Source organism: Spea bombifrons, chromosome 8 (assembly GCF_027358695.1).
Source record: "Spea bombifrons isolate aSpeBom1 chromosome 8, aSpeBom1.2.pri, whole genome shotgun sequence".
Taxonomy (NCBI): domain Eukaryota; kingdom Metazoa; phylum Chordata; class Amphibia; order Anura; family Pelobatidae; genus Spea; species Spea bombifrons.
In genome coordinates this window covers 6,936,298-6,950,521 of record NC_071094.1, presented here as the reverse complement: position 1 = coordinate 6,950,521, position 14,224 = coordinate 6,936,298, and the positions used below count along the sequence as shown (strand labels likewise).

Below are 14,224 nucleotides of genomic sequence, written 5' to 3'. Positions count from 1 at the left end.
GGGTCGCTGCAATACCATGTATATACCCTGCATTACAGAAATGCAAAACATTTTTGGGGGCATACGATAGCAAGGTGGCCTTTTTTTGTGGGGCACCCCTTGCAAATGCATGGAGGGGTGGGGGTCTCCAGAATCCCCATAAGATTGAGATTTGGCTCAGCAAGGGGATCTGGGGGTTAAACAAGACCCCCAGTAGGCATGTGTGGATGTCGGCGGGAGTGGTGTCTTGCCACTGATTGGCTGCAGTCAGTGGTGGGCAAATGAGACCACGGAAGAGGTGTTGGTGCTGCAGCTTCTCCTAAAGTACTTTTTTAAATACATATTAAAAGCACTTAGCAAAGTATGGACTCTGTGTTGAGGAGGCTTCCTGGGAAGGTAGGCTGCCCCTTAATTATGCATGTTTTAGCCCAGATATTTAGATATACTAATTATAATCATGAATTTGTTTTAGATTGTCTATTAACTTTGTTTTTAACGGTTATAAACAAGATAATAACCAACCACAGACATCCATAGCTGGTGTGCAAGAAACAATGAGCACTAAATAAAATGATAAAGTATTTAAATTGCTAAAAAGCAAAGATATAGTGATTTGCTGAATACTTTTATTCAGAAAGAAATTACATTTTTTTTCCCCCAACAAGTTTAAATCAATTAGGCAACTGGAAAAAAATAAAGTGTCCCCCCTCACCCCAACCTGTGAAAACACCAATAAATTATAACAACCCCTCCATTCTCCTATTAATAAATGTTCCAAATCAGATGACGGGGCAGCTTCTAAGAGAAGCGCAATCAAATTATATATGGTACAGGTTGCCCCGTGGGTTTCTTCTTAGACCACTATTGCTTTGATCTCGTCGTGCTGGTAGAAGAAGGGGATGCTTGTACTCTGCAGTGGAGAACTTGATTGTTTCTGGGAGTTCTGGATTTCATGCAGGAGCTGCATGATCTGCTTGGCCGTCGGGTCTTCAGAGCCAGAGACTGGGTTCGCTCCTTGGTAGGAAGGTGAAGGAGATCCGGTCTCGGGTGGCCCCTTGTCTGGATTCTCCAAATCAACATTTTCAAAGCCTGTTAGAAAACATAATTAACAAAGACGTAGTCAGTTTACTAATTTCAAAAGATAGCAATGTTTTACAACCGGCTCATGCTATACATTGGGTTTGTAGACTATGCCCACGTAGCATGTGATGGACCAACACAGACTGACCAAAGATTACATGGACTACTTCAGGGATTCAGACTCACACCAGCACACCCATTTTCTATACTGATTTACCAATATATTAATTGCCCCGCTTTCCAGCTTACCTTGAATATCGGCATCACCTATTCCGGGTGTCTCCGCATTAGCCGGCAACTCCACTTCTCCGAATTCCATCAGAGTTTTTGTTGCATCCACGTATTTCCCGTGCCACTCGTTTCTTTCTGTCACCAGCCTCGTGACCAGAACCTCCAGTTCTAAGAGCTTGGCCTGCGACCGGAAAAACAACAAAGAAAGAAAATAAAATTCCTGCAGAACTGCGGGAAGCTTCAGAATACTTGATGGATGACTACATGTAATACGTTTGTTACATTATGAATTTCAATGATTCCATGGAACCCATTAAGGCTTCCTACGGACCCTCAGTAATAAGTGCCGTAACGCAAATGTGAAGATCTTTTAGATATTGCGTGGTTCACCTTCTCATCAAGGCAAAGGCTGAGGACGGAGAACTAGAATGGATTACCTTCATTTCCTCTTTCTCTTGGGCAAGTCGGCTGACATAATCCTCCTTTTCTTGGTGACGTTGCTTGAGGATAGCCCTCTGACTTTGGTAAATTGCAATGTATTCTCCTAGAGAAACCCAAGGACGAGAGGACATCATGAGATGACCCGAGAGCAGTTATTCTAGCGACATTTCACTTAATGCGTGAGATCTTGGACAAAGCACTTACCAATGGTATCGGTCTCGCCTGACAACTGGACGCAGCGATGCTCCAGTTCCTCCACTCGGTCCGTCAGCTCCACTTTCTCCTGCATCAAGTCTGTGAAACGGATCTGAAACCAAACGGAGCTCTTACGGCCGCGTTCGAAACATATCCGTCCCCCAAGGCGTGAAGGCACAAAGCTGCGCTTACAACGACGATGTAAGAATATACTTTAAAAGGGTTTTGGATACAAAATTCATGTTGGCTATATGGGGGAAGTACGGAAATAACATTCTTTGTGGAGCCTCCATCTAATTTAGTCTCCCCATTTATCAATCGGACAGGGTTTTAGGCGCTGGTGTTAACACCTAAACGATAACCGAGAAATCCCACAACAGAACGTCCCAATACCAAGAACGTTCCCCAGGAAGGTCCATGAATTGTTCCAAAGCCGTACTTCCCCCTCTACACGAAACAATGGGACTAGAGCCGGAGTCTCGTTACATCGAGTGTTGTTGACCTGCGAGAGGAACTTACCACCAGCTTATCCATGTCAGACTGTAAGGCGTCGTACACCTCTTTGGGCACATTCTCCAAGGTGACATCTGTAGAAAATAACCACAAAAAATAAAATCCCAGTTCTACTCTTGGAGCCAATGCCCTCCCGAGTGGTAGAGATCGCAATTCTTATCTCGCCAGGTCAGCGACCATTTAAATCCCTGGGTACCGTGGTGCTCTACGACAAAAAGCTCTCACAAGCCGATACATACTCTCTGTTAGATGCACATCAGGCAAAGCCTGGGATTCAATGTCAGGGAATGGGGAGAAAATCCTAGATGATGCTCGGAAGGGATTCAAAATAAGTGAAAATCTATCGGATTTAGTTAAAGTTTAGTTAAACCACAAAAAAAAGGTTCATAACCATGTAAAGGAATGAACTAATCCAGTGGGGGTCTCTGCAGCCTTTATCACACAGAATCCGTTCTTACATTTGGCACGGAGCCGGGTTGCGTTACCTCGGGAAGCGCCCGTCATCTGCTGCTGCTGGAGGTTAGAGACCTGCAGGAGGAGATCATAGCAGTAGTTGTTCAGTTTCGATTGTCTCGCCGTCTCGTCCCGCTCACCTTGTAACTTTGCGATAGCCGCGTTCAAAAAGGCCACCTGCGACAAACACGGAGTTTGAATGGCTTTGATCAAAAATGCGTTCAACATATTATAGAAAAAGGAAGTGGGGCAGAAAAAAGTGCAGACTGGGAAAGAGATAAAAACGGAAGATGTGCCGGAATTCGTGGAGGGATTGGGGAATCACGGAGGAGGTTGAAATATAATGTATGACACGTGAAATGGAAACGGGGTGAACAATGTATCTCCACAGCGGCACAATGTAATTTATTACAACGTAATTTATGGAAGCGGCAAAACTCACCATTTCTTCTCTGCTCTCGAAATCTTCCGGAATAACCAGTGAAGTCTCGGATGTTTTATCGTCACCGTCCGCCGCATCGCCTGAGGAAGAAAAGCATCCATGGAATTTAGAAAAGCAGGGTTTTCCTTCAACTCAACTTAAACGGCGAACATTAAAAAAAATACAGCCTGTCCCACCTTCCATCCGCTGTAATTCTTGCTTCGGCGGCTCGGTGCGGATCCGGAACGCTTGTTCTCTCAGCTCCTGGTTCTCTTTGGTAAGCAGTTCAAGATTCTCCTGTAAATGAAGGCAAATATTAACATGCAACATTTTGGCTGATTTTCTCCGCTCCAAACTGAGCCAATGCTTTATTATTTGTCAAAAACAGCACAATATCTTTGAAAATGTACTTTTAATGGGATACTAGTAAGAAAATAAGACGGTAGGAGTTGCCCTTTAAGAGTTTACCTGATGCAGAAAAATATGAAGAATAAATATGACTATTTTTGGGTTTGGCCGATCACCACCTTATCCTAAACACCCTAAAACGTAAGAAAATGATATCACGAACCATGCTTTTCTCTAGTTCCTTCAGGCGCATATCCTCGCTGACCTTCCGCTGCATCTCCTCGTGCTGCAGTCGGTCCGTGAGCTGCAGCTGCAGCATGTACTGTTTCTGGATCTCCTGCCTCATGTACTGCTGCAAGTGGGCCGAGATCTCATCGCGATGCGCCTGCAGCTGACGGACTTCTTCCTCCTTTGCAGCCAGCTGCGAACAAGAAACGGACAGAGTGACGCCGCGTTCGCCCCTCATCGCGTCCAATAACACTAACAGGGGCGCTCCGTGTTATCAGCACCTGCTCGTTGACGTGACCCAGGCTCTCCTGCAAATCCGCCAGCTTCTTCCCGTGGTCGTGCTGATCGACGAGAACTGTGAGTTCCGCCTTCTCGTTTGTCTGAATTTAGGGGGAAAAAAATAGAAAAAATTGGCAGTGTTAAGAATATCAGATCGGTACACAGGACTTAAAAGAACAATGGGTTGAGGTTGTTTGCCTCTGTAACCGATGCTGCAATTATTTTCACAATGGTTGAATAACGAGCGACCCCGTCCCCTTGAAGAGTAAATTGAGTGGCGAATTTCCAAGTATTCGGAAGATTAAATGTGTTATTTCAGGTATGGGGGGGCATTAAGGAAAGTTCCTTGTTTTAGATATTCCTGAGAAAAGCGTTTGAGGGTTTTTGAGCCCAGGCTGCCAAAAGGCATCACAGCCCGTCTGTGGCAGGAAAGCCCTTCTATTGAAATCAGTGGGAGTGCCTTCCGCGCATCCACACAAGGGACTCAATAAACCCACGGTGTTAGCCAAGCCAGTTTTGGAGCGGACTGGAGGCAAGTATCATGTGGAAGCAGATATCTTCAGCTTAAGGTAGCATGAAGAGGGGCAACTGCAGCTCCCCCACCCATGTTCTTCCAATGGGGACCCCAAGGACATTTAAAAAGGACCTCTTAGCCATCATATGCATGGAAGCACCTATGATGACCGGAATTTAACATCATAATGTCTCCAGCTAAAAAGAAGTGGTAACAGATCTCAAATCTGCATTCCACACAGTTAAGCGCTATGGGACTTTATATTACTGCCCACCCCCACGGGTGCTTTTTTTGCCAGCATCAACTGGAATGTTATAGACGGCACATTTAGCCAACTCAGCCGCATGGAGCGGGGCGTTGAGTTATGTCTGTAACAAGGACAAGGTTAAGTGCCATTGATATTCACCAGCTTAACAAACGCCATCTGGAGTTCTGCAATTTGCTCTTTCAGCTGCTTGTTCTGCGTGAGCGCGCGGCTGATGGTGGTTTTGTCATTCTGCATGTTTTCCAGGATCTGCTGCTTCTCTTTGTCCTCTTCAGAGTGGCGCTCCAGCACCTTCTCCAGCTCCTGCAAGCGCTCCTCCTGCTGATGGTTGAGCAGACTCAAGTGGCTGTTGTCCTGAACCTGAGCCCGGTATTTATTCTCCAGCTCCCGCAGCTCCTGCGCCAACCTCTCGCACTCCCGCTGGAGTCCCAGAAACTCCTCGGAAGGCTCCGCGGGACCAGCCGGTTCCATGGCCGGCGTATCAGCGGCTGAAATGACAAACGGCAGAATTGTAATATTTAGCAGGGAAGCCACGTCTGCCCGTGACGGCCTTTATCTCATCGGTGCGGCTACCTGACGCCAGAAGCAGCTCTGCCACCCGTGTGTCCAACGCCTCGATCCTAATCAGAGCATTTTCCTTCTCTTGGCTCAGCGTCTGGATCTGAGGAGTAAAAGGACATTACTATTACGCACAAATATAGGACAAAAATGATCCTTATTGGATATATCGTAGCTTGCTTTACTCTTTCAATGAGCACGTTGGACGGCAAGATCTGGGAAAAGCCCGCACCTTCCTTCCCTTTCAATAAATTAGCCAACTAACAGAGATTTATAGCAAATAAAGCAAACTCAAATTATATGTATATCAGCATCCGCCTTCCTCTATAATGGTAAGTGATTGTATCTCAAAACAATCTTACAAACGCTGAATAAAGCTCAGAAGATGAGAAAAGCTTTAGATCCAAACCGTGCCTCCCTGTTCTTTTTTGCCGCTGCCAATTTTTTTAAACCGGAGAAAAATATGGAAAAAATTTCCCTGCTCACCTCCTTTGTGAATTTCTGGGTTGTTTCCTGCCAGACAGCTTCTTCTTCCTTCAGCTTGTTAACATAATGGTCTCGTTCAGCCCTCAAATGTTCAAGAGCCCCGGTCACCTAAATGAATTAAAAACAATAAAATAAAATAATGCATTAACATGCTTTCACTTTCTTTTAGCAGAAGGAAGGGAAATCCATGCCTACAGTTTGTGATCCAAGGACTTCATTAGTCCTTTTATTCCGCACATCCCCTGGTGACAAACCTAGACTTGACAATATCTCAATAAAAGCCACCGTTAACCTGTGGAAGGGTTATATCGATAGATATTTATATATTATTTTTTTTAAAATATATATTGTAATTACTATAGCATTATTGGGAGTTTCCTATAATAAGTTCTAAAATTTAAAGTTCTATCTATATTTTAAATTGCTCCAACCTCCTCGTAGGGGCCGTCAATTTATAAATCACAGGCAAAGCCAGTCAATTTGCCCGGGATTATAAAAGTCTATTAACGTTGGGTATGCAGGAAACTCTCAACCAGATCTACGCACACTGGACAGACTAATTTCTCTGCCACACAGAAATGTTTTAGAGGCATAAGTCATATGAAGAGCAGGGGGTCTAATGCCACATATTAACAGCCCCCCATCCCATAGAAAGGGTACCTAAGGGTTTCCGAGGTGGCGAGAATGGCTGCTTATAGAGCTATTATTTAAAAGCATCTAAACACGAAGTTGCGCCAAGCTTCGCTTCTCAACGTGAAGTCCTCCCAGGGTCCTCTTTTACCTGCGTTAGTTGTGCTTGCAGATAATTTCTCTCCTCCATCACCATCTGGACCTGCTGTTGTGGGTCTGGGGTTCCCACCTGACTCGAGAGCTTTAAATAGAATAAAGTGCATATTCCTTCTAATATGACACGGTCTTGACATTTTCCACCTCCAATAGATCCACAAAGGAGTACAAAGGATGTTGGCACAACGCTAAGGGAGTATATTCACTAAACAATGAGTTTGCTACAATCAACCCAACAAGCCGCTGGGGCTTGACGCAGCTGTAAGAAACACTGGGAATACTGAAACCATGCGCGGGTAAGGCTGGAACTTAAACTCTAATGCCCCCCGCTGCTCCCCTTGGTGTCATACCATCTGGACAGTGAGTTCTGCCATCTCCAGCTTCTTGTGCAGCTCCTCGGCCTGCTGCTTCATGTCCGTGTTCTCCGAGAGCAGAGCGTTCAGCTTCTCCGTCAGCTCCGAGTTCTGCTGCTTTAGTTCTTCAGTGCTTTTGCTGGACAACGAAGAGCGGGAAGCTCGTTAGCACCGAAGCCGCGCAAGAACTTTCAGCCCGTCCTCCGAAACGGCGTCCTACCTGTTTTTCAAAGACTCGAGGCGAAGATTGTCGCGTTCCTTCTCCAGTTCTTTGTTGAGCTAAAAAAAAGCGACAGGACAGGATGAAAAGTACAGACATAAGATCTTTTTATTAGAAATTGCACTAAATACCGGGGCATTGCCGTTGCGTTGACGCATTTTACTTTGAAAGAAGGCTGCGCAGAAGTTAGGTCACCAGAGAGCTTGCCCCGTGTTACATGACCACACACACACACGTTACTCCATCATACTCTCACATAAGCCCAGATATATATATGTATATATAGGACATAGAGCTCATGAGCATACGTTAATGTAACTTTGTTTACCCGTTCCCTAGGCAACCGACATCAAATTCTCATCCCTGATCTCTATTAACAGAGAAAACTATTGACTTCTTTTTGGAGAGCGAGCCCCATTGTTACCTTCTCCGCCTGCTTCTGGTGCAGGGAGATGCCCGATAAGGTGCGTTCCAGCTCCGCCACTCTCTTCTTGGTACTCTGCAGGCGCATAGCGAGGTCTTCGGACTCGGCTAGAGAGAGGAAAGGGGGCGAGTTAGAGCCATCGCACCTCAAAACACACAATCAACGCCATCTCTGGACTTATCCAACTAACAGACGTAAAACCTTGTTATATATTAACCCCTTAATGACAAAGCCCGAACATGTACGGGCTCAAAATGCATTGTTTTCAATGGGTTTAGGGACCGCCCATTGTCCTTAAGGGGTTAAAATGTTCTATTAACAGAATGTCCAACAGTCCGCGTTTGTAGACCATCGCTTCGGACTTTGCACACAAAAGCCTAATAAAACTTCGGCAGAAACCAGACTCTCTCTCATCTGTTATTTTGAGGCATGAAGGGGATATTATTATTATATATTGGTTTTATATAGCGCCATCCTATTCTGTAGCGCTGCACAATGGGTATTAGAGATTTAGGTGTGATAATGTGTCACATTAGCATGCCGGTTGCATCTTTTTTTTTTATATAGGGACATGAGACGTGGTACTTTTTGGATACACTTTCTCATGTACTATTGAACGCACCGTGTGACTGTTATTCAGATCCTAATGGCACAAAGCTTCCTTTTTAATAGAGAGATAATTAGCAGTTTTAAGTAACTAAAAGGTATAACAAACTTAATGCTGGTCAGCCAGTCTTATTCCGTCTCCTACAGAACAACGGTTTAGTACGGATTATAAGCAATACATTAATCTAGTGGCTTCCATTTTCTCATTAGACCCGAGCCGTTCGCCGTAGAACATGACCATTCTTTAATAATTTTATAATACAATGTATGGCCGGTATTTGGCTACGTCTGCAAGTAATCTGTTAGATTAAATTGGAAAGAAAAATAAAAAATGTAAATAAATTCAGAACCTCCTTTCTGACGGGCCGCTTGCTGGGTGAAGGAGAGGGAGGTTTGCAATTCTGATTTTTCAGATACCAAAATGCCAATCGTCTGTATATGAACCTGAAAAAAAACAGAAAAAAACAAATAAAAATAAATTACGTTTCAGGCGGAATATTTCTCCGGTCACAAATCTGAACAGAAGAATTGGACTTGTGCAAATGGACCAATAACGATCAGGACAAGATTTGCGATTAGTTTTTGGTCAACTTATTTTTCGACAATTTTGTTTCCTGCTCTTTCGCAAAATTGCGCTTTTTCCACTCAGAAACAAAACTTGATGACACGCTCAATGTGTGCCTGAAGACAGAAGAACAAGGAGAGGAAAGAGAAGAAGCAGGGCTGCAGCAAACGTCCAAAAATAATGATTCAAGAAAAAAAATTAATGGAGAGGGCAGCAGGGGCACGCGGAGCCTCCATGCTCACACACAAGAGACTGATGAGGCTGGCACAAGTCATTACCTCCTATGGGGGATTTACTGAAATGCCCCCCAGAAAGCCTTTCTTGCCTCGCGTGAGTGCACACGGAGTACACGTCGAAGGCTGTAGGAGAACTACGGCTGAGATAAGGAAAGACGCGAGGCTGCTGGGGCATTTGTGAGACCGCAATCCCTACCTGCAGTTGTTCCCTCAGGGCTCCTTGCTCCTTGGCGAGCGTCTGATCAAAGCCTTCCTTTTCCTGTAGACGTTAAAAAAATAATAATAAAATCACTAAAACGTGTAATAAGCCAAGAAATAATCCCAGTGAGAGGCTGTGCTCCTTGATGACATCCCAGTTTTTAGCTGTTAGTGACTGCACTTTAGGGGACAGCCTGGATAAAGATTGTGCGTGTGTGTAAATGTACAGTGTTAAAGCGAGTGGGTTGGCGTGTTAATATGCATGAGTGTTAGTTACGGGGGTGCCCCAAGGAAATACTACACCCAGCCGCCACTAGTCCTAGGGTCACCCTTGCTCTTATAAAGGTGTGCTTATGGGAAGAATAAGAAGCAGGATGATGGGCAGAACATCCCTTACAAAAAATGACTGCAGTTTTTCTGAAGTAATACTGCAGTTTTTTGGACATGAAAAAACTGCACATTTTAGTGCAGTATTACTGCACATTTACTGCACTTTTTTTTATATTGCAAACCTACAGTTGTACTTCAATGTACTGCAGCTTTATTGCATTTGTACTTCCGTACAAAAATAACTGCAGTACAACTGCAGTACAGTGAAGTACAAATGCAGTAAAACTGCAGTAAATGTGCAGTAATACTGCAGTAAATGTGCAGTATTGCAGTTTTTTCATGTCCAAAAAACTGCAGTAATTTTTTCGTAAGGGATTGGCGGAGCAATCGGGGGGAAATTATAATGGACACGGGGGCCCCAAGATTTATGATGGCGGCCCTGCCTATGCATATGTAGGACATTGGGACCCTCGCTACTGCACACGACTCATTTACAAAACATGGAATTTCCGTTTCACTAATATCATTCAAAAAGAGCTTTACCTGGTGGAGACGATTCAGCTGACAATCATGAGGGAATGGGGATGACAAAGAATGTGATGGTGCATGCCCTCTACACACCTTCTAAAAAGCTATTTTTATAATCCAAGAGGCTTAGGTTTTTTGGGCAATATCAAGCATGTTTTTGTGATTGAATCTCTCTCTTTGCACTCCCCACCTTTCCTTTTAATAGATATTAAAGTCAATCCTCCATTTTGGGGGGGTAAAACGTTCCATCCTTAAAGCTATGTTAGGAGAAGGGTTCAACCAAATAGCGATTGTCATGATGCCGGTAAGAAACACTGATTGGCTAGAATGGTTGAATCCAATCGCTTATGGTACGCCCAACCTCGAAAACATGAATTTATTTTTGGCATAATCATATATGATTTGGGTCAGAAATGCTCTTATGTTGTCTGAGGATGACCAGAGATGTTGAGGTCTTTCTTGATGCGCTCAGGTTCATGTTGAACATTTTAGTCATTGCTACACAACAGTGGCGTCTCCAGCTTTCATATTTAGGGGGGGCACATGGGGGGCCAGAGACCAAAGTAGGGGGGCCAATTATAAAACGGTACATATACACTATATATATATATATATATACACACATACATACACACGTTAGACGTGCATTTTTAACTACATAATATGCACTTATCTCTTTGAACAAGCCGCTGGGGCTTGACGCAGCTGTAAGAAACACTGGGAATACTGAAACCATGCGCGGGTAAGGCTGGAACTTAAACTCTAATGCCCCCCGCTGCTCCCCTTGGTGTCATACCATCTGGACAGTGAGTTCTGCCATCTCCAGCTTCTTGTGCAGCTCCTCGGCCTGCTGCTTCATGTCCGTGTTCTCCGAGAGCAGAGCGTTCAGCTTCTCCGTCAGCTCCGAGTTCTGCTGCTTTAGTTCTTCAGTGCTTTTGCTGGACAACGAAGAGCGGGAAGCTCGTTAGCACCGAAGCCGCGCAAGAACTTTCAGCCCGTCCTCCGAAACGGCGACCTACCTGTTTTTCAAAGACTCGAGGCGAAGATTGTCGCGTTCCTTCTCCAGTTCTTTGTTGAGCTAAAAAAAAGCGACAGGACAGGATGAAAAGTACAGACATAAGATCTTTTTATTAGAAATTGCACTAAATACCGGGGCATTGCTGTTGCGTTGACGCATTTTACTTTGAAAGAAGGCTGCGCAGAAGTTAGGTCACCAGAGAGCTTGCCCCGTGTTACATGACCACACACACACACGTTACTCCATCATACTCTCACATAAGCCCAGATATATATATGTATATATAGGACATAGAGCTCATGAGCATACGTTAATGTAACTTTGTTTACCCGTTCCCTAGGCAACCGACATCAAATTCTCATCCCTGATCTCTATTAACAGAGAAAACTATTGACTTCTTTTTGGAGAGCGAGCCCCATTGTTACCTTCTCCGCCTGCTTCTGGTGCAGGGAGATGCCCGATAAGGTGCGTTCCAGCTCCGCCACTCTCTTCTTGGTACTCTGCAGGCGCATAGCGAGGTCTTCGGACTCGGCTAGAGAGAGGAAAGGGGGCGAGTTAGAGCCATCGCACCTCAAAACACACAATCAACGCCATCTCTGGACTTATCCAACTAACAGACGTAAAACCTTGTTATATATTAACCCCTTAATGACAAAGCCCGAACATGTACGGGCTCAAAATGCATTGTTTTCAATGGGTTTAGGGACCGCCCATTGTCCTTAAGGGGTTAAAATGTTCTATTAACAGAATGTCCAACAGTCCGCGTTTGTAGACCATCGCTTCGGACTTTGCACACAAAAGCCTAATAAAACTTCGGCAGAAACCAGACTCTCTCTCATCTGTTATTTTGAGGCATGAAGGGGATATTATTATTATATATTGGTTTTATATAGCGCCATCCTATTCTGTAGCGCTGCACAATGGGTATTAGAGATTTAGGTGTGATAATGTGTCACATTAGCATGCCGGTTGCATCTTTTTTTTTTATATAGGGACATGAGACGTGGTACTTTTTGGATACACTTTCTCATGTACTATTGAACGCACCGTGTGACTGTTATTCAGATCCTAATGGCACAAAGCTTCCTTTTTAATAGAGAGATAATTAGCAGTTTTAAGTAACTAAAAGGTATAACAAACTTAATGCTGGTCAGCCAGTCTTATTCCGTCTCCTACAGAACAACGGTTTAGTACGGATTATAAGCAATACATTAATCTAGTGGCTTCCATTTTCTCATTAGACCCGAGCCGTTCGCCGTAGAACATGACCATTCTTTAATAATTTTATAATACAATGTATGGCCGGTATTTGGCTACGTCTGCAAGTAATCTGTTAGATTAAATTGGAAAGAAAAATAAAAAATGTAAATAAATTCAGAACCTCCTTTCTGACGGGCCGCTTGCTGGGTGAAGGAGAGGGAGGTTTGCAATTCTGATTTTTCAGATACCAAAATGCCAATCGTCTGTATATGAACCTGAAAAAAAACAGAAAAAAACAAATAAAAATAAATTACGTTTCAGGCGGAATATTTCTCCGGTCACAAATCTGAACAGAAGAATTGGACTTGTGCAAATGGACCAATAACGATCAGGACAAGATTTGCGATTAGTTTTTGGTCAACTTATTTTTCGACAATTTTGTTTCCTGCTCTTTCGCAAAATTGCGCTTTTTCCACTCAGAAACAAAACTTGATGACACGCTCAATGTGTGCCTGAAGACAGAAGAACAAGGAGAGGAAAGAGAAGAAGCAGGGCTGCAGCAAACGTCCAAAAATAATGATTCAAGAAAAAAAATTAATGGAGAGGGCAGCAGGGGCACGCGGAGCCTCCATGCTCACACACAAGAGACTGATGAGGCTGGCACAAGTCATTACCTCCTATGGGGGATTTACTGAAATGCCCCCCAGAAAGCCTTTCTTGCCTCGCGTGAGTGCACACGGAGTACACGTCGAAGGCTGTAGGAGAACTACGGCTGAGATAAGGAAAGACGCGAGGCTGCTGGGGCATTTGTGAGACCGCAATCCCTACCTGCAGTTGTTCCCTCAGGGCTCCTTGCTCCTTGGCGAGCGTCTGATCAAAGCCTTCCTTTTCCTGTAGACGTTAAAAAAATAATAATAAAATCACTAAAACGTGTAATAAGCCAAGAAATAATCCCAGTGAGAGGCTGTGCTCCTTGATGACATCCCAGTTTTTAGCTGTTAGTGACTGCACTTTAGGGGACAGCCTGGATAAAGATTGTGCGTGTGTGTAAATGTACAGTGTTAAAGCGAGTGGGTTGGCGTGTTAATATGCATGAGTGTTAGTTACGGGGGTGCCCCAAAGAAATACTACACCCAGCCGCCACTAGTCCTAGGGTCACCCTTGCTCTTATAAAGGTGTGCTTATGGGAAGAATAAGAAGCAGGATGATGGACAGAACATCCCTTACAAAAAATGACTGCAGTTTTTCTGAAGTAATACTGCAGTTTTTTGGACATGAAAAAACTGCACATTTTAGTGCAGTATTACTGCACATTTACTGCACTTTTTTTTATATTGCAAACCTACAGTTGTACTTCAATGTACTGCAGCTTTATTGCATTTGTACTTCCGTACAAAAATAACTGCAGTACAACTGCAGTACAGTGAAGTACAAATGCAGTAAAACTGCAGTAAATGTGCAGTAATACCGCAGTAAATGTGCAGTATTGCAGTTTTTTCATGTCCAAAAAACTGCAGTAATTTTTTCGTAAGGGATTGGCGGAGCAATCGGGGGGAAATTATAATGGACACGGGGGCCCCAAGATTTATGATGGCGGCCCTGCCTATGCATATGTAGGACATTGGGACCCTCGCTACTGCACACGACTCATTTACAAAACATGGAATTTCCGTTTCACTAATATCATTCAAAAAGAGCTTTACCTGGTGGAGACGATTCAGCTGACAATCATGAGGGAATGGGGATGACAAAGAATGTGATGGTGCATG

The 14,224-nt window shown here is 44.0% G+C and overlaps 1 protein-coding gene and 1 long non-coding RNA gene across 2 annotated transcripts; both read right to left on the bottom strand.

The window, feature by feature from the left end:
* Positions 1–832: 832 nt before the first annotated feature.
* On the bottom strand, positions 833–11,096 carry LOC128503282 (golgin subfamily A member 2-like). The gene is made up of 20 exons (XM_053473329.1): positions 11,034–11,096; positions 9,378–9,440; positions 8,731–8,824; positions 7,775–7,881; positions 7,351–7,409; positions 7,128–7,269; positions 6,773–6,862; positions 5,992–6,099; positions 5,521–5,608; positions 5,089–5,435; positions 4,171–4,269; positions 3,885–4,082; positions 3,511–3,610; positions 3,335–3,414; positions 2,925–3,069; positions 2,446–2,513; positions 1,936–2,038; positions 1,728–1,834; positions 1,309–1,471; positions 833–1,068 (listed from the first exon to the last, which is right to left on the bottom strand). Exons 1-20 carry the CDS (start codon positions 11,094–11,096, stop codon positions 833–835), a joined length of 2,460 nt encoding a protein of 819 aa, XP_053329304.1.
* Positions 11,097–11,256: 160 nt separating this feature from the next.
* Positions 11,257–11,779, bottom strand: LOC128502868 (uncharacterized). The gene is made up of 2 exons (XR_008355173.1): positions 11,681–11,779; positions 11,257–11,315 (listed from the first exon to the last, which is right to left on the bottom strand). It is a non-coding gene; the product is annotated as an uncharacterized LOC128502868 (long non-coding RNA).
* Between the last annotated feature and the right edge of the window lie 2,445 nt (positions 11,780–14,224).